A 17,964-nucleotide genomic window follows, 5' to 3' on the forward strand; every position below is an offset into this window, starting at 1 on the left:
GTCTCTGGGGGGCCATGGGAGGGTGTAAGGGAACTAGACGCTCTCTGCCCTCGTCCAGGGGGAAGAGCTCAGTGAGGCCAATGTGCGGCTGAGCCTCCTGGAGAAGAAGCTGGACAGTGCAGCCAAGGATGCAGATGAGCGCATCGAGAAAGTCCAGACTCGGCTGGAGGAGACCCAGGCGCTGCTGCGGAAGAAGGAGAAGTCAGGCACCTTCCCAGGCCCCTGCTCACTCCACCCCTCCCTCCTTCCAGCAGCTCCCTGCCGCCTAGCCCAGGGCCTCTTGTAGTGAGACTCCCCAGGGGGACAGACGCCATCTTCCTTCCCAGCTGACATCCCCATCATCTCATCCCAGTCTGAGCCTCTTCTGCCTCTGGCTCCTCACCAGTAGGGCTACTCCAAGGACTCAGTTAGGACTGAGAAGGGGGGGTGGGGCCATGGGGAAGGGACACTGTCCAAGCCCAGATTCTTTCACAGAGAGTTCGAGGAGACGATGGATGCACTTCAGGCTGACATCGACCAGCTGGAGGCAGAGAAAGCAGAGTTAAAGCAGCGATTGAACAGCCAGTCCAAGCGCACAATCGAGGGGCTCCGGGGTCCCCCTCCCTCGGGTATTGCTACCCTGGTGTCTGGCATTGCTGGTGGTGAGTGCAGTGGAACAGGCAGCACTAGCCCAGAGGAGATTGGATGGCCCCCCTCCTGCCCTTGGCTTCAGTTTGACTTCTGCCCCCCTCTTTTACCCCTGGATATTCAACCAGGAATATGCTTGCCCAGTTTCACTCTGTGGCAACTTTTTTTTTTTTTTAATGAATTTATTTTTGGCTGCACTGGGTCTTCCTTGCTGCACGTGGGCTTCTCATTGCGGTGGCTTCTCTTGTGGAGCATGGGCTCTAGGCGTGCGGGCTTCAGTAGTTGTGGCTCGTGGGCTCTAGAGCACAGGCTCAGTAGTTGTGGCGCGTGGGCTTAGTTGTTCCGTGGCATGTGGGATCCTCCTGGACCAGGGCTCAAACCTGTGTCCCCTGCATTGGCAGGTGGATTCTTAACCACTGCGCCACCAGGGAAGCTCTCTGGCAACTTTCACCAAGTTTTTACTTCTCCTTGAAGATATGTGCAGAGTTCTGACCAAGGTGGGGCAGTGGGGCCTTACCAAGTTGTTGGTGAAGCTCAGAATTACAGTGACAGTCGGACTCCAGTAGATGTCCCTTCTGGGTCTACCGTCTGGCTTTCCTGTCCCAGCCCTGTATTCCAGAGGGTCACCAGCCTGCAGCAGGCTGGGCTGAGTGCTGTGGTATCCACAGCAGTGCATGGTCCTTGCTCTTGATCCCTCCTCTGCTTGGGCACTGCATTTTCTCTTCCCCACTGAGTTCACGTGGCTTCACCCTATAGAGTAGTTGTCTCTTCCATTGCTGAATTCTCCCAGCTTCACTTGGGGCTTGTGTTCTGACCTTTGCCTGGTCTCTTAGTGTGGTCAGGGCTCCTTACCTGGAGTTTTTCTGGCTTCCAGGCCTAGTCTCCTTAGTTTCCTGACCAAGGAGGCGGCCACCGCCATGTTAGTTCTCATCTACCGTGTAGTTCGGTTTTTGTTCTCTCTTCAGTTTCTTACTTACCCTTCTCACCTCCAGAAGGCAAACTCCTTGTAATGGAATTAAACCCTCAGGATCTCTAGATCTCCCCTGCTGTGCTTGCCTTGTCAGCTGGCCTCACCTAGGGTCTTGTCCTCATCAAAGCCCCCGTCACTGGTGCCGCTTGACCCTGAAAGTGACCAAGCGTCTTCTTGACTTTAGACTCTTGTGGTGCAGACGGCTCCATGTTCCTTGGGAGGGGAGTCTCCAGAATTACCGCATTGAGTTGCTTTAGCATAGGCTCTTTAAACAAATATCGGTTCTTAGTCTATGAAACTTCACACCCAAAAAAGGGTGACTTTTGTCTCAGAGCACTGGGGAACCTGAGGAACATGGGAATGTGTCTACATCCTCCACTTCAGTTTTGCTGCTAGGGAGCACTGAGGGTGCAGACATATCAGGGTGTCAGGAGCGTTCCGGCTGCCCTTCTGGAAGCTGGAGTCTGAGGCAGGGAGGCAAGAATGGCCTCAAGTGCTTCTCCTCCTGCGCACACTCCCGCTGCCACTCTTCCTCACGTGTTGCACCCTGTATCGTGGCCTGGCTCCCCTTTTCTGTCTTTCACACATATTTGCTCTTTCCCCAAAAGTAGAGGCAGGGTCTTGTTAGAGAAGGTATGGTGATTAGGAAAAAAGTCTTCCTGTGTGCCCAGGATTCCTCTGGTATGTCCCCCTCACTCCCAAATCATCTAATTCCTCTCTCCTCTTTTCCTGCTCTCCAATGGGCTATCCTGAGCACAGAAGAACAGCAGCGAGGTAGAGACCCATCCTGGTGGGGGGTTAACAGGGCTGGTGGGAATTGGGGCTGGGGGAGCAGGGTGAGACTACCCCCTTGGGAGCAATCAAGACTGGAGGTAGGAGGGGATAAGGAAAGGGGATGAGTAGGGATGGTGCCCATCTTCAGCCTTCTGCACCTGGGGCTTATGACATTTGTTATGGTACCCGTAGGAGGTGCCTCTGGGCAGGCTCCGGGATCTGTGCCAGGCCCAGGGCTGGTGAAGGACTCACCACTGCTGCTTCAGCAGATCTCTGCCATGAGGCTGCACATCTCCCAGCTCCAGCATGAGAACAGCATCCTCAAGGTGAGGAGGTCACAGGGAGGATGGGTAGAGGTGGAGTGTAACTGCCTCGTTGATGATAGATGGCAGGGCCTTCTATCACTTATTACCGCTACCCTTCTTCCCCCTTCCCCCACAGGGAGCCCAGATGAAGGCATCCTTAGCAGCCCTGCCCCCTTTGCACGTGGCAAAGCTCTCTCTCCTACCCCGTGAGGGCCCTGGCAGTGATCTAGCTGCTGGAGTGCTGTATCGTAAGACTAACCAGCTGCTGGAGACATTGAATCAGTTGAGCGCACACACCCATGTCGTGGACATCACCCGCACCAGCCCTGGTATGGACCAGCCAAATCCTGAGATGGAAAACACACCCCTTCCCCTTGCCCCAGGCAGTTCCCACGCCAGAGAGGCTCTTCCTAGCACTGCCCTTTGGTCTCAGTGTTTAATTTGCTTGATTCACCTACCCTCTTACATGTCTACTCCATGAGCGGGTCCAGTATCTGCACTAATGACCCTTAATCCAGTACAGCTGCCTGCCTGGGCCTTGGTGGGCCTCACTAGCCTTCTATCCCCACAGCTGCCAAGAGCCCGTCGGCCCAGCTCCTGGAGCAAGTGGCTCAGCTCAAGTCCCTAAGCGACACCATCGAGAAGCTCAAGGTTAGTTTAGACCCTGCCCTTTCTCACCCGACAGTGCCCACTTCAGAACATTCCGTGGTGGAGCCCCTAGCATGTTCATTTCCACAAGAACTCCCAGGGTTCCTGGGGGCCCATCCCTGTGCTAGATGACACACTGGGGAGGAGATGGAAGGGGAGGCAGGATTCCTGCCTTGGGAACCTGCCCTCACTCCCAAACAGATTCTCATCAACAGAAAACAGATTCTTATCAACAAAGTGGGTTGAGCTAGGATCATCTTTAGAGTGTGTGGTTTCAGGCACAACTTCTGTCAGAGCTGATATCACTGCAGAGTAGAATGGTTGGAAATGGCTTCCCAGAAGCTATAGAATCTGAGTTGAGCCTTAAAAGGGTAAGTATCTGTAAAGTAAGGATGTTGGGTAGGGATGGGATTGGAGTTGAGAGCAAAAGTATTATGATAAAGAGGATTGGTCCCTGCTTCTTTGGTATTAGTGTTCCTTCCTGTGAAACCAGGGAGGTACTGGGCTAGCCTGTGGGGGTCCCCTAAATGAATCCTTTTCCCCTCTGCCAGGATGAGGTCCTTAAGGAGACTGTATCTCAGCGCCCTGGAGCCACGGTCCCCACTGACTTTGCTACCTTCCCTTCATCAGCCTTCCTCAGGGTAAGAGGGAGCGGGGGAGGGGGATGGGCAGTATGGAGGGCTCAGGTGGGTCCTTCCCCTCTCCTCCAGAATTTGAAGAGGCTTCTAGGGTCTCAGGTCCAACAACTGAACATCCTGAGAAATCTGGCCAAGTCTTACTTGCAAGTATCTTAAGAGTGCTTGCATTGCTTCCTGAAATTCCAATATTTTAGCAGTTAAACATCTTCTATGACTTTTGACATCAGAAGGGGCTCAAAACTCCCTTGTCAGGCTGTGCACCTCAATTCTGATTTGGAAAATGTGGTCATTATAGTCTAGCAGCCTCAAAGCCTCAGTCACCCAGGGTCTCAGTGCTCAGGGACCCTGTCAGTGGCACACAGCTCAAGTGAGCCCCTGACCTGGAGGCCTCTTCCCCTTCCCAACTCCCAGGCCAAGGAAGAGCAGCAGGACGACACTGTATACATGGGCAAAGTGACCTTCTCATGTGCTGCTGGCCTTGGACAGCGACACCGGCTGGTGCTCACCCAGGAGCAGCTGCACCAGCTTCATGGTCGCCTCATCTCCTAAATGCTCCTTCCCTCGCTGTCCTCTTCTACGCTCAGCCCTCCTGGTGCCGCTCTGCCTGATGCATAGCCACTGGGTAGCCCCCAGGTAGAACCGCCTGTGTGAAGCTGTTCCTGCCCCTTTCAGCTTCACTCCCACCTGTCAGTGCCCTGCCCCTGCACCTTGACCTGGTTCCCCTAGTTCCGTTCCCCGACCTCTGCTGGAACTTGCTGTTCAATTGCTCCCTCCTTCCTGAGGAGACTCAGGGGCCGTGGTGGGTAGGTAGGCTGAGACCCCACCACCAAAGGTCAAGTGAGATCTCCCTGATTGAGGACTTCACCCCTTGATTAAAGTCACTTCTGCTTCAGTGTTCTCTGTGTGGTGTTGGGAGTGGGACTTGGGCCGTTTGGCTCAGAGCAGGAGTGGAGGAGAAGGGATGCTGAGGAGGCTTTGGCTGGGTCACATATGAAGGTCTCCCTCTAGTGACCAGTAGAATGCCGTGTTCCTCAAATTTGTGTGCAGTAAGTTTCTCGGAGCAAGGGGAAAAGGGCTAGACCACGGGCTTAGCTCCTGAGTTCGTTTATGGAGTTAGGAGGCCAGGAGTATGTCGTCTCTGCCAGCAGGCCTGCCTCTGCTTTCTGGATCTTCCACTGCTCTTCAAGCCAGTGTTTGGAGCTGGGCTAATGGTATGATCATCGCCCCAGACAACTTTCTGATGCACTGGCACAGTCTCCCCATAAGATCTGGGGTCTCTCAGAGGGAACATTTACTAAGCAAGGGAAGACCAAAGCAACAGACCGGTAAGAAAGGATAGAAGTTGCAAAAGCTGCTCCCAAGTCCCACTACAAATTAGTATCACCTGGGGAGCTCCTTTGAAAAAAAATTTGCACATTTCTGGGCCTTGGCCCAGACCTACTGAAATCACTTCTAGATTTGGGGCCCGTTAGGCCAATGAACAGTGCCCCGGCATTTTAGAACGTAACCCCAGTTTAGTTCAGTTGGCTGACTCCTTGATTCTCTCTCTGTCTCTCTCTCTCTCTGTCTCTCTCTCTTTTTTTTGTCTGCGTCGTTTACCCGCGTCCCCCTGCAGTGGAAGTGTGGCGTCCTAACCACTGGACTGCCAGGGAATTCCCTTGATACTCTCTTTTATTCCCTCCTTGGGGAAATCCTACGCAGGCTGCCAGAGGTCTCTGATCCAATTGGAGGGAGAGACCCCTAGTGCTTAGGAGCAGCTCCAGCTAGGTCAGGTCCTCTGCTTGTGGGAAAGGAGCAAACAGGACAAGGAGGTTCCAGGTTGGGAGCCCAGGGCACACGTTAGTGCTGGGCGGATTCCCAATTGATGTACCCTTTGGGAAGGCCAGTGGATTATGGTGTTTTGATACCTGCTCTGCACCTTAGCCTTTTTCAACTGGGGTTCCAAGAGAAAATGATTTGTGTGACTTTCCTCAGTACTCTCAAGGATTACACATAGCTGATACCATTCTAGATGCATATACCTAAGGGATACCTTAGGGTATTAGGGCTTAATTCTTCCAGAATTGGTTGAGGAGGGTGGCTGTGTCTTGATATCAGAGAGTCTTTACCTCACCTCTCCAAATTGGCCTCCTCTAGTGCTGAGGAAATTGCAGACCACACTGTTCTTTCCCTGGGATTGGATTGTGTTCCTGTCCTTTCTACCTAAGCTGCTGACCTCCCTTCCCATTGGTGTTTAAGATACCAAGGGCCAAGACTGGGCAACTCCCAGGGGTACGAGAAGAGGATAGGGCTTTCTTGTTCTGTCCGTTTGCCTTGGTAGTGGTTTCTCACCATTACTGCTTTCCGAATACCATACTTATTTATTCAATTGCCTGCTGGTATCTATCTCAAAGTCAGCATGTCTAAAATGGAAAGCATCTTTTCCATGTCCTGTATGTAACAAGCCACAAACCAGGGTATCTGATGGCTTCTCCACTCTCCTTAGCTAATTTAGTTACCCAGTCTTGTTCAGTTTTTCCTTCATTACTGTCTCTCACATCTGTTCACTTTTTTCCACTCCCTCCACTGCTAACTTTGTGTATAATTTCTTGCTCTGGGTATTTCAGCAGTCTTTGAAATGGTCATCCTACCTCTGTTGCCTCTCTCACCCAATTCTCATGGATGCCCGAGAGACCTTTCCAAAATGCACACTGGGCTGTGTCATTCTCTGTTTAAATTCTGAAATGGTTCTTTCAAGTAGAATTTAAAAGTTAAACAAAATCCTGAAATGGTTCCTCCAAGTGTCTAGAATTTAAAATTTAAATTCACTAGGATGGTGCACGAGGCCATCCATGATTTGGATCCTGCCCACCTGTCCAGCCTCTCTTGTGCCTTATGGTCTAGGCTTAGTGAACCCCTGCAGTTTCTTTGCCACCATGTGATTGCTCAGGCCTCTTCCCACTGCCAAGAATGCCAGTTACCTCCTTCCTTCCTTTCTATCTCTCTGCCCCCACCCCACCCCATCTTAGCTGACAGCCTGTTCATTTATTAAGACAGTTCCGGCACTGCTACCTTAGGAAATCTCCAATCCCTGTAACCTCTTAGGTGCTCCTCTTCTGGAGCAGCAAAGAATACGAACCTTTTTTTTTCAGGTGTGCTTGGATTTAGTTGCTTTGTGACCTTGGCGAGGTTTCTAATTTCTGGTCTGCTTTCTCAACAGCAAAATAGGAATAACGATACCTTCCAGGGCTGTGGTGAAGGCTAAATGAGAGAACGCATGCAAGCCTAGCCCAAAGCAGCCTTTCTTCTCTTCTTCAGTACATGCCCCTATGGCATTGCTTTATACCAGTATGTGTCTCTTTCCATTGTAATTGTGAGTTCACCCATCTGTCTCCTTCTTTAGCCAGACTGAGAGTTCCTTTAAGGTGTCTTTCATCTCTGACTCCCCCAAAACACAGGAGAAGGGCACACGGTAGGGGAGCAGCACTATGAGTTTCATTTTAGAAATGAGTTTGAGGTGCCTGTGAGAATGTCCAAGTGGAGATGTCCACTGGCAGTTGGATCCAACTGGGTATAGAGCTCAGCAGAGAAGTCTGGATTGGAGGTAAACTTTGGGGAATGGGTTGGGAGTGTGTCAGTGGTGGTTGAAGACATGATTGGGATGAGGTGTATTGTCTTAATTCAGGTTACTTAGAAAACTGAACCTGAGGCAAAGCTGCAGTGCTAGTTTTGAGATACAATCCCCAAGCAGTGAGGGTGAGGAAAGCTAGGCAGGAAAAGAGCAGAAAACACAAGGTTTGTTTTAATGAGTGGGCCACTGCTTCACAAATAACTGGCCACTTGTCCAAGTGTGATGTCTCTGGATAGACTATTCAGAAATGCTACGTTTGGGGTGATGGAGGGATGGAGAGAGCAAACTCACCTCCTCTCTCTTCTGTCTGCTGTCCTTCGTTGCTCCAAGTTGCCCTGTTTGGTGTTCGCTCCCCTTCACTTGTTGAGATTGTGTTAGTTGACCACCCGAAAAGCCAGATCCCACGCCCTGCAGCATGGCATATCATACAAGTCCTGAAGTGTGAGGTGAACAGACGGGCACTGGCCTATAGGACTTGGTCAAGACAGAGTAAGCAGCTAGAGGCCTGGGAATCAGGTGAGGCTGCAGATCACCTGAGGAGAGAGTATAGGGCAGGAGGAGGGCGGAGCCCTGGGCAGTTCTGAGAGTTAAAGAACCCACAGCAGAGCCCCAGGGATCATCACTGGAGCAGAGGCCCCCAGAGGAAGTGTCACAGGGCCAAGGAAGAGGGAGATTTGGGGGAGGTAGTTGATAGTTTCTTGTATTGCTCAGTGGTCAAATGGGCCTGAGTTCAGAGAGAAAGTGGCATCTGATTCTGAGATGCCCGGTGAGCTGGTCAGAGCTCCCTCTATTGGTGGAATAGAGGGAAAAGAAACTGGGTTGTGGTGACGAGAAAGGGGAGAGAGGAGCACGTGTGCACTACTGTTTCCCGTTATTCAGTGGTGGAAGTTGGGTGGCCAGGGGATGGCAGATAGCTGACGCAAGCATCATTGCCTGTAGATGATAATGGGAGCTGCTTATGGAGCCCAGGAGATTTCTGGAAACGGATAGGATGTGGTGGTGGGGAGGGAGGCCTAGTGAGGCACTATGTGTACCAAGGATGGTGCGTAGCATGGGAACAGTCTCCTTTGATCCATCTACACCCAGAACTGCCAGTTGTGATACAAGAACACAGTCTCAATTTTGTCTCCTATGAGCCCCTCTCTTTTTGGGGTTCTTCGGCGGATTTCCAGGGTCAACATCACCTTCCCCAACCTGGAGACAACTTTGTGAAGTAAGTATAAGGCTTATATCCCAGCTCTTACACTTATAAGCTGTATGAACTTAAGGGAAGTTGCTTAACTTCTCAACCTCAGTTTCTGTATCTATAATATGAGGCTAATAGCACCTTCCTCAAGTGGTATTTTTTCCTTGTAATCTTCAGGGAAAGGTTAAATGAGAAAGCGTGTTTGACACAGGTACTCAATAAGAAATGATACTGGGGAGGATGATATTGAACAAATGAAAAGGAAATAAAATGCAAGCAGCCACGTTCCCAAGACATACACTTGTGACACAAATCATCATATTTTGGGCTCCAAAGGACAGGCAATCCTCAGTGCCCCAGTTTTTGGCTTGTTCTCATGGGTGGTTACCATCCTATTTTCTACCATCTAGGCACTGTTTCCTCCTACTGTTAGCAGGCCAAGGCTGGGGAAGAGTCAAATGTTCATGGCACTCCTACCTCACCCCAGTTTGAATATACCTTCGTGGTTCCCATTTTCTGTGCTGTCGCGGAGTGGGAAGCAGGAGTGGGTGCAATACAGAGACCCTAGCCTCTGCTAGCTAATCCTAGGAAATGTGCAAGGCCCCAGAGTCAATTCTGCCCTACTCAGCCTTGGAGCTGAAAGTGAGCCAGGAGCCTGTGTGCTCTACAGCCCCACGTGCCCAGCTGGGGAAGCTTCATAGCACTGAATACCTTGAACCCTGTCAGGTAGGCCCAGAACACCTAGAGAACATGGAATCTGAGGGTGAGCAACCTCTCCTGCCTCCCTGTGGATGTTAAACTCCATGTAGCCCTCTCCTCCTCTATGTATATTGAGAAGCATGTCCATTCACCCAGGCTTCCTTCATCTCTACCACATGTGACAACGGAAACAGGCAGTGCTGCTCCCAGGGACAGCCAGCCTCTGTTGCTGAGGTACTCGGGGGGGTAGCCTGGGATGTTCGGCCTCCATTTCTCTCCAGAAGGCTGGGGAGTTTGGGGGTGAGACCTGGACTCATCTCGCTCAAATAACTGGTGTCAGAGTAAATATATGTCTGCCACCCTGTGTTTTGTTACTTTTTATTGTGGGAAATTTTAACATACAAATGAAGAGAGTAGAGTGTAATGAATCTCCCTGTGCCCATATTCATTGTCTCATGACCCATCTTGTTTCCTCTGTGTAGCTCTTCTTCACTCTCCTCTACCCCCAGGTTATGTTGAAGCAAATCCCAGACATCATTTCATCCCAAAGTATTTTAGTATCCCTAAAAGAGCACTTAAGAAAACTACAATACCATTATTGCACCTAAAAAAAAAATTCATCAAATATCCCGTGTTCAAATTTCCCTGATTGTCTTATAAATGTTTTGTATTATAGTATGTGTATTTGGGTAAGGTTCAAGAAAAAGATATATACTACAAATAGTTGTCTTTTGAGTTCCATATTCTAAATTACCATTAGTGTACCAATACAACATATACTTTATACGCATATATCTTAAACTTCATTTTCAGTGTGTCAGCAATTCAAATATAGCTTATGTTATCCTGAGAATACAAAGAACACAACGTGGAGGAAGATTGAGAACAGCGGTTCCCAGTACGTAGTCACTAGTGATTGTAGAGATTTTCCTTTTAGTGTTTTCTATGTAAAACATGGATTTAAAGATGTCCTGCCATGGCTCTGCAAGAATAGATTTGCCAGAGGGGGAGTACAATGAAAGAAAAAAATGGACCCAGAGTCGTTAGGAGATAAAAGATGGAAGTCAAGGAGAGAGAATATATTTTGAAACGAAATATAAGGATTTCCTTCATTCAGAGTGTAAGCATCTGTCTTAGCTTGGGCTGCTATAACAAAATACCATAAACTGGGTCACTTATCAACAACCAAAATTGATTTCTCAGTTCTGGAGGCTGGAAGTCTGAGATCAGGGTGTCGGCATGGTCAGGTTCTGGATGGAGAGAGTGCTCTTTTGGTTGCAGGCAGCTGACTTCTTCATATCCTCACATGGCAGAAAGAGAATAAGCTAGTTCTCTGGCCTTTTATGAGGATATTAACCCCATTCGTGAGGGCTCCACCTTTCTGACCTAATTACCTCCCAAAGCTTTTACTTGGAAAAATACATCACATTGGGGATTAGATTTCAACATATGAATTTTGGGGGACACAGACATTCAGTCCATAACAGCGTCCAAATTGGTGTTGAGGAAAGAAATTATATCCTCTTGCTTTTGCCTCAGATTACCCATTAATATACCAAATATATAGTGCCCATCACCTGAGAAGGAGTACTCTCCTCCCAGCATTGTATATGGAAAGGCTGGGCAGTGGGAAAGGAAAGTGATGGGAGAGCAACTTGCTTTTGAGATACTCTAGGTAATGGGTATCAAACCCTTCACTTTGGGAAGTCTGTCAAATAGCTGAAGCAGTGACTCTCCAACTTTACAAATGATGGTAGATGTAGCAAATTTATACTGAAGATTTTTTTTTTAAACTGTGTGTGTTTGCGTGTGTGTGTGCCTGAGTGTGTGTGATGATGCTTATTTATTTATTTATTTATTTATTTTGCGGTACGCGGGACTCTCACTGCTGTGTCCTCCCCCATTGCGGAGCACAGGCTCCGGACGCGCAGACTCAGCGGCCATGGCTCACGGGCCCAGCCACTCCGCGGCATGCGGGATCCTTCCGGACCGGGGCACGAACCCGCGTCCCCTGCATCGGCAGGCAGACTCCCAACCACTGCGCCACCAGGGAAGCCCTATACTGAAGATTTGAAAGGATTGAAAAAATGTTTATGGAAAGGGGTCAGATAGATACCCAGGCAGTAAGGGAATGTGGGTATTAAACAAGAGTTACGTGCTTTCAACCTCTGCTTCACAGGTCAGGTTCAAAATTCTAAACCCTTTGACTTTAAATATGGGGCAAATACCAAGTAAAGCTTTTCTTCAAATGCAGCAACTGGATAGAGCTATAAGAAAATAAACACTTCCATAGAATGTAATTTAGAACAGCCCTTTGAACTTCCTTCATTCAAGCCACACCAAACTGGCCAAAGATGTTGCACTTTTCAACAAACAGAATAGTGGAGGTGCCACAGACAACCCTTTTATCATAGGAAGAGACATGTAAACGTGCAAGAGAGTGATGGAGCTGCAGTCAGCACTTGATGCAGTGAGGAAGAGTATAGAACAGTGACCAGAAAAGATGACTTTCTCCATCCCTATCCCTGTCAAAATTCTGGATTTATAAACACTGAGGCCAGTCTATCCATTTTCAGAGAATTGGCTTAGTGGAGAAGGAAGTGGCAAGATTTTTTTGTCCCCTGAAATTGCTAAATAGGACTTTACAAAGAGACACATGAGGGTCATGAGATGACTCTGAAATAAGTTGAGGAACTTGAAAGGTGAATTTTACAGACGTTAGAGGTCATTTCTCCCTGGCTTGCTGAGCCCTTCAGAGTCAGCCATGAGTGTGGTATGACCCACTATTCCCATCTTGTTAATCTTGGCTGCACAACAACAAAGGGAATGGCATAAACCAGCTTCCCCATGAAATGGGGAAGCTAAGAAAAAGATTGCCCAGTAATTTTAGTTCTGGGGGAGGGAGGTATTTCACTTCTCAAAGATTTGTGCCCCCAGGGTAATTTGTTTTCCGTTTAATTTTTCATATTTTATTCCTGGTATTAATAGGTTAAGAAAGTAGAACTTTCCCAAGTACTGATTGATAGATAATGTTTATAAGCAGCACACAAAATGTTCAGTTTCACAAATAATAGCATTCATTGATCCCTTTAAATGCAATTTCAAAATCTGTGTATCCTGAACGGCAGTAAGTTGAGCAAGTGATTTCTATAGCTATATTTGATTTTAGTCAAGGACACTTTTCCACGATGAACAAGTACTAACAAATATTAATAAAGTACTATACCAAATGCTTATTGGGCTGTCAACTTTTTTTTTTTTTTTTTTTTTTTTTGTGGTACGCGGGACTCTCACTGTTGTGGCCTCTCCCGTTGCGGATCACAGGCTCTGGACGCGCAGGTTCAGCAGCCATGGCTCACGGGCCCAGCCACTCTGCGGCACGTGGGATACTCGCGGATCGGGGAACGAACCCATGTCCCCTGCATCGGCAGGCGGACTCTCAACCACTGCACCACCAGGGAAGCTCCTGGGCTGTCAGCTTTTTAAGCAATGCCATTCCAGCTACTACTGAAAGCATTTATTTTAGAAGCTTTAATCTGATCTGGGAAAATGGGTTCTTCTCCAACTTGACAAATAGTATGTATAAGCCCCAAAGCTTTTAAATAAAAAAAAGCCTTCCAACTCTGAAGCATTCATGTGAAACTTAGTTTCTCAAAAAAAAAAATCACTCGGTATCTGAAGAAAATATTAAAACAAGTTATCTTTTGAGACAGGTAAACATTCTTACAAAAGAGAAACACAGATTAATTCACTATCCTTAATAATCTGTTAGATTACTGTTGTCTAGAAATGAGAATACATGAAACACATTTTCACTTATCATAGGGTCCAAGGTGACATTTATATTTCACATATTAAACAGTTATAGTATAGCCTACAATGGCACAAAGACACGTAATACTTAATTCAGATAGTCAAAAGTCAGAAGGAGCTACATGGTTTGCAAGATACTTTAGCTTTTGTGTGGTCATTAAAACCCAATAAGTAATTTGAGTATGGTATTATAAAGGCAGGCAATTAAAATCTCAAATATCACTCAAAAATCAAAGACATGAAAATCTTGTGTTTCTTTATCTTTTATTTACATGGTTAGGTATCAGGACCTTACTGTAGAAAACATTGTTACTATTTATGGTTGCCCCAGAAAATAATGAAGCTTCAGAAATTTAAAATTATAAAAGAAGCTTCAGTTCTTCATTCATAGTAAGCAAGACTTAAACCTCAGCAAACTTCCTGGGATCCTTTCAAATGAAGAAGATATCTGGGACTTCCCTCGTGGTCCAGTGGGTAAGACTCTGCTGCTCCCAATGCAGGGCGCCTGGATTCAATCCCTGGTCAGGGATCTAGATCCCGCATGCATGCCGCAACTAAGAGTCCACATGCTGCAACTAAGAGTCTGCAGGCCACAACTAAAGGTCCCACACGTGGCAACGAAGATCGCACATGCCTCAACTAAGACCCGGAGCAGCCTAAATAAATATTAAAAAAAAAAAGATATCTTCAATTTGTACTTGACCTTGTCTTCCAATTGATGTTTCCTTGATGCATTTCAGTGATGAACTCTATGACAAAGTCTTCAAGAATACCCACTGGCTTACTATAAGGATTCTAATCATCCCCAAACCCATACATCATTCTTGTAATTCTTTAGAAAAAAGTTTCTTTTACCAGATCTACCTTCCGCACCTCCTCCTCTTTCTTCATTTTCTTCCTCAAAGGTGGGGTTTTCTTCCCTATCTTCTCAAGGACATTTTTATTCTTCAAGTATGTCCTTGATGTCCTGCCAGTGCTATTTCAGACTTAGACTCAGTTGGATGGCTGGGGTGCCAGGTTTGGAACAGAGCTGGGTGCAGTACCAAGGTCTCCCCAAGTCATTACTCAATGACTGGAGCTGGTGTCATGACAGCAGCAGGAGAATCCCACCCTAAAGGGAAATCTGCATCACTGCTTCCATGGTTAGATTTGGATGGGTGGTGGGGCGACATGATTGCTGATGTCGGTCTTGGAGGATGGAGGGAGAATAGTGACTTTGCTTCTAGGTGGGGTTGGGAGTAAACTTAGGTCTCCAATCCCTGTAGTCCTGGGAAACGTCATATTTGGTCCTAACGTTCCCATCATTTAACTTGATGATCTGTCCTTCCTTGAAGCCCAGATTCAACTTGGGATGAGCAGCCATTTCCTGAGATTCTTAGGATATCTCAGATACCTGCTTTACCCACCTGAAGTGATTTTTGCAAAGGGATATTAAAGTCAAAGACATCACCCTGATCTATGAAGCAAATGCCCATGAAAGCACTATGTACAGTGTCATCCTGGAGCTAGATTGCAAAATAGAACCTGGAATCTGTCACTGTCTCCTCAGCCAGGATATTGTTCTACTGGTGCCTGAGCAAAGAGTTCCCCCGATATTTTATACTCGAGTTGATATAGGCAGTCTTTCCTTTTAAAGTGAACAGTCTAAGCAGACTGACCTGAATTCCAGCCTGTAGCCACCATTGGAGGCCTGGGGCAGAATCTGGTAGACATTGACATCCAGCTTCATGCGCAGGACAAGGCTCGTACTTTGGGCCACTGTCTTGGCCCTGCTCTCCATGCCTATTGTTTCCTTTAATCCCTAGATTCTTTTTTGCTTGCTTTTTCCTTATAATTTATTTGTTGAAGGAACAATTTCTCTGAGTTTGTTTTTTTAATGCATCCTCATGGTGTTAATAGGTTACTCTACCTTTCATATTTCCTATAAATTATTAGTTAGATTTAGAGCAGTGATTCTCCAAGTATGGTCCCCTGACCAACAACATTAGCATCACCTGGAGGCTTGTAGGAGATGCTAAATCCTACCCACCCAGAGAGGCTGGCCGTCAAGATCACCATCTTGGTGAGGCCTAGCATCCCATTTTTGTGAAGTCACCCATTGAAGTAGAAAGGTCAAAACAACTGGAGTGGGAAGGGGTGAAAGGGGTGGGCAAGGTAGTGGCTGGTCTACCACTAGGTAGGTATTTCTAGGCTTTTTTTCTAACAATGACAATTTTTATTTATTTATTTTTTTGCATAATGTCAGAGCAAATGGAATGGAATGGTGGGCTTATGGTTAAACAGTTAATTTAGCTGATTTAATGTATTTGAAAACTATATGATTACTGGTTCAATGTTCCCTGTCTTTCTTGGAGAAGTGAGGGGACAAGTATTCACTCTCCCTCAATGCTTATGCCATCAAATCTTGACACTTTCTAGAAGACAAGGTAGCTCAGATATGGCAGACCCTCCTCTGGAGTTTTCGATCACCTTTGTACTTGGCAGCCAGGAGCACCTGGTTTTGAAAGATTCTTGGCTGGATCCTTCATCTGCAGCAACAGCTTGTCAATTTCCTATAGAGAGTAAAAGCCAGTCCTGTTTTGTCAGGAGCGATCCTTCTGATCTTCGTGGAAAGGGTCGGCCCAGGACTGGCCATCCTGGCAGGCAATCAGTACCTACTTAAACAGTTGAGGAAGGACCAATAGGTGGAACTGCACTTTCATGAACTCAACCTGCCTACTAAGTTGTGAAGTCAAACTTTGTTTTCCAAAGCCCCAGTAAACAGTATCTAAGAAAAATTACTTTAAACCCATCTTGATACTCCTTTGTAAAAAAACAAACAAACAAAGGATAAGCTGTATGCATTAAACACTCATAGACTTGACCCCCAAAGGAGAATGGATTTTACTGTATATAAATATTATTTTATTTTATTATTTCTAACATATGCTATTTTATTTATTTACTTATTGAAGTATAGTCCACTTACAATATTAGTTTCAAGTGTACAACATAATGATTCAATACTTTTATAGATTATACTCCATTTAACGTGTGTACATTTTTAAAAGTTAATTTATCATTATTATTATTTTTAAAATCTATCTTATTTATTTTATTTTTGGCTGTGTTGGGTCTTTGTTACTGCGCACGGGCTTCCTCTAGTTGGGGCGATTGGGGGCTACTATTTGTTGCATTGCGTGGGCTTCTTATTGCGGTGGCTTCCCTTGTTGTGGAGCATGAGCTCTAGGCACGTGGGCTTCAGTAGTTGTGGTGCGTGGGCTCAGTAGTTGTGGCTCGCAGGCTCTAGAGCGCAGGCTCAGTAGTTGTGGTGCACGGGTTTAGTTGCTTGGCAACATGAGGGATCTTCCCGGACCAGGGCTCGAACCCATGTCCCCTGCATTGGCAGACGGATTCTTAACCACTGCGCCACCAGGGAAGCCCTAAAGTTAATTTAAAAAGAAAAGGAGCACTTAGGTTAACAGAATGATAAAACATGACCACAGCTTGTTAAAGAGAATTTTCCCACATATTAATACAATGATATTGGAAATTCAGTTTTCGTTTTCTTTTTCTTTTTTTTTTTTTTTTTTTTTTTTTTGCGGTACGCAGGCCTCTCACTGTTGTGGCCTCTCCCGTTGCAGAGCACAGGCTCCGGACGCGCAGGCTCAGCAGCCATGGCTCACGGGCCCAGCCGCTCCGCAGCATGTGGGATCTTCCCGGACCGAGGCACGAAACCGTGTCCCCTGCATCGGCAGGCGGACTCTCAACCACTGCGCCACCAGGGAAGCCCTAAAGTTAATTTAAAAAGAAAAGGAACACTTAGGTTAACAGAATGAGAAAACATGACCACAGCTTGTTAAAGAGAATTTTCCCACATATTAATACAATGATATTGGAAATTCAGTTTTCTTTTTTTTTTTTTTTGCGGTACGTGGGCCTCTCACTGTTGTGGCCTCTCCCGTTGCGGATCACAGGCTCCGGACGCGCAGGCTCAGCAGCCATGGCTCACGGGCCCAGCCGCTCCGCGGCATGTGGGATCTTCCCGGACCGGGGCACGAACCCGTGTCCCCTGCATCGGCAGGCGGACTCTCAACCACTGCGCCACCAGGGAAGCCCTAAAGTTAATTTAAAAAGAAAAGGAACACTTAGGTTAACAGAATGAGAAAACATGACCACAGCTTGTTAAAGAGAATTTTCCTACATATTAATACAATAATATTGGAAATTCAATTTTCAGTGGAAAAGTATCCTAACTTTCTATTTTGGAAGTAGGTAGTTGGGCTCCTGTTTTAAATGAAGATACATCTGAAAAAGAAACATGCCCACTGACCTAGGGTCAGTGGGGGGACAGAGTGAAGAAGGGTGCAGAGACTGGAACATACTTATGCATTCTACTCTTGATAGACATTTGGGTTGCTTCCATGTTTGAGCACCTACAAACAATGCGACATAAACATCCTTGTTCATGTGCCCTGGTACACACATACTCAAGTGAAACTGCTTGGTCATTCAGTATGTGTATTTTCATCTTCATTAAACATTGCCACATTGTTTTTGCAGAGTGCCTGTATTGGTTTACACCCTCACCAGCAGGGTGAGTGCCCTTGGGTTGGATTCAAGTGCACTCCCTTTGGGAGTGGGGGGAGATAAGTCTTGGAAAAAATGAGGAAGCCAGGCAGGGGAGGGCTTTGGGCGCCAATCCAAGGAGTTCA

The 17,964-nt window shown here is 47.0% G+C and overlaps 2 protein-coding genes and 1 pseudogene across 10 annotated transcripts in view; 2 read left to right on the forward strand and 1 right to left on the reverse strand.

Annotated features, from left to right (window-relative positions):
* Positions 1–4,854, forward strand: part of DCTN1 (dynactin subunit 1) — a 30,332-nt gene extending 25,478 nt beyond the window's left edge. For 5 of the 9 annotated variants that reach the window (XM_060170175.1, XM_060170177.1, XM_060170178.1 and 2 more), the window contains 8 exons: positions 59–201; positions 475–641; positions 2,357–2,371; positions 2,564–2,697; positions 2,813–3,005; positions 3,248–3,327; positions 3,876–3,965; positions 4,374–4,854. In XM_060170175.1, coding sequence (XP_060026158.1) covers positions 59–201; positions 475–641; positions 2,357–2,371; positions 2,564–2,697; positions 2,813–3,005; positions 3,248–3,327; positions 3,876–3,965; positions 4,374–4,511 — 960 coding nt within the window. In that variant the 3' untranslated portion in view covers positions 4,512–4,854. The remainder of the gene's footprint in view (positions 1–58; positions 202–474; positions 642–2,356; positions 2,372–2,563; positions 2,698–2,812; positions 3,006–3,247; positions 3,328–3,875; positions 3,966–4,373) is intronic. The other 4 variants (XM_060170176.1, XM_060170183.1, XM_060170184.1 and 1 more) reach the window with 2 other exon arrangements.
* Positions 4,855–7,181: 2,327 nt separating this feature from the next.
* Positions 7,182–17,964, forward strand: part of SLC4A5 (solute carrier family 4 member 5) — a 144,941-nt gene continuing 134,158 nt past the window's right edge. Inside the window, exon 1 of the mRNA XM_060169556.1 lies at positions 7,182–8,785. The gene's annotated coding sequence lies outside the window, so the exon portion shown is untranslated. The remainder of the gene's footprint in view (positions 8,786–17,964) is intronic.
* On the reverse strand, positions 14,264–15,050 carry LOC132531928 (adaptin ear-binding coat-associated protein 1-like; annotated as a pseudogene).

Source organism: Lagenorhynchus albirostris, chromosome 13, assembly GCF_949774975.1.
Source record: "Lagenorhynchus albirostris chromosome 13, mLagAlb1.1, whole genome shotgun sequence".
In the NCBI taxonomy this organism is placed as follows: domain Eukaryota; kingdom Metazoa; phylum Chordata; class Mammalia; order Artiodactyla; family Delphinidae; genus Lagenorhynchus; species Lagenorhynchus albirostris.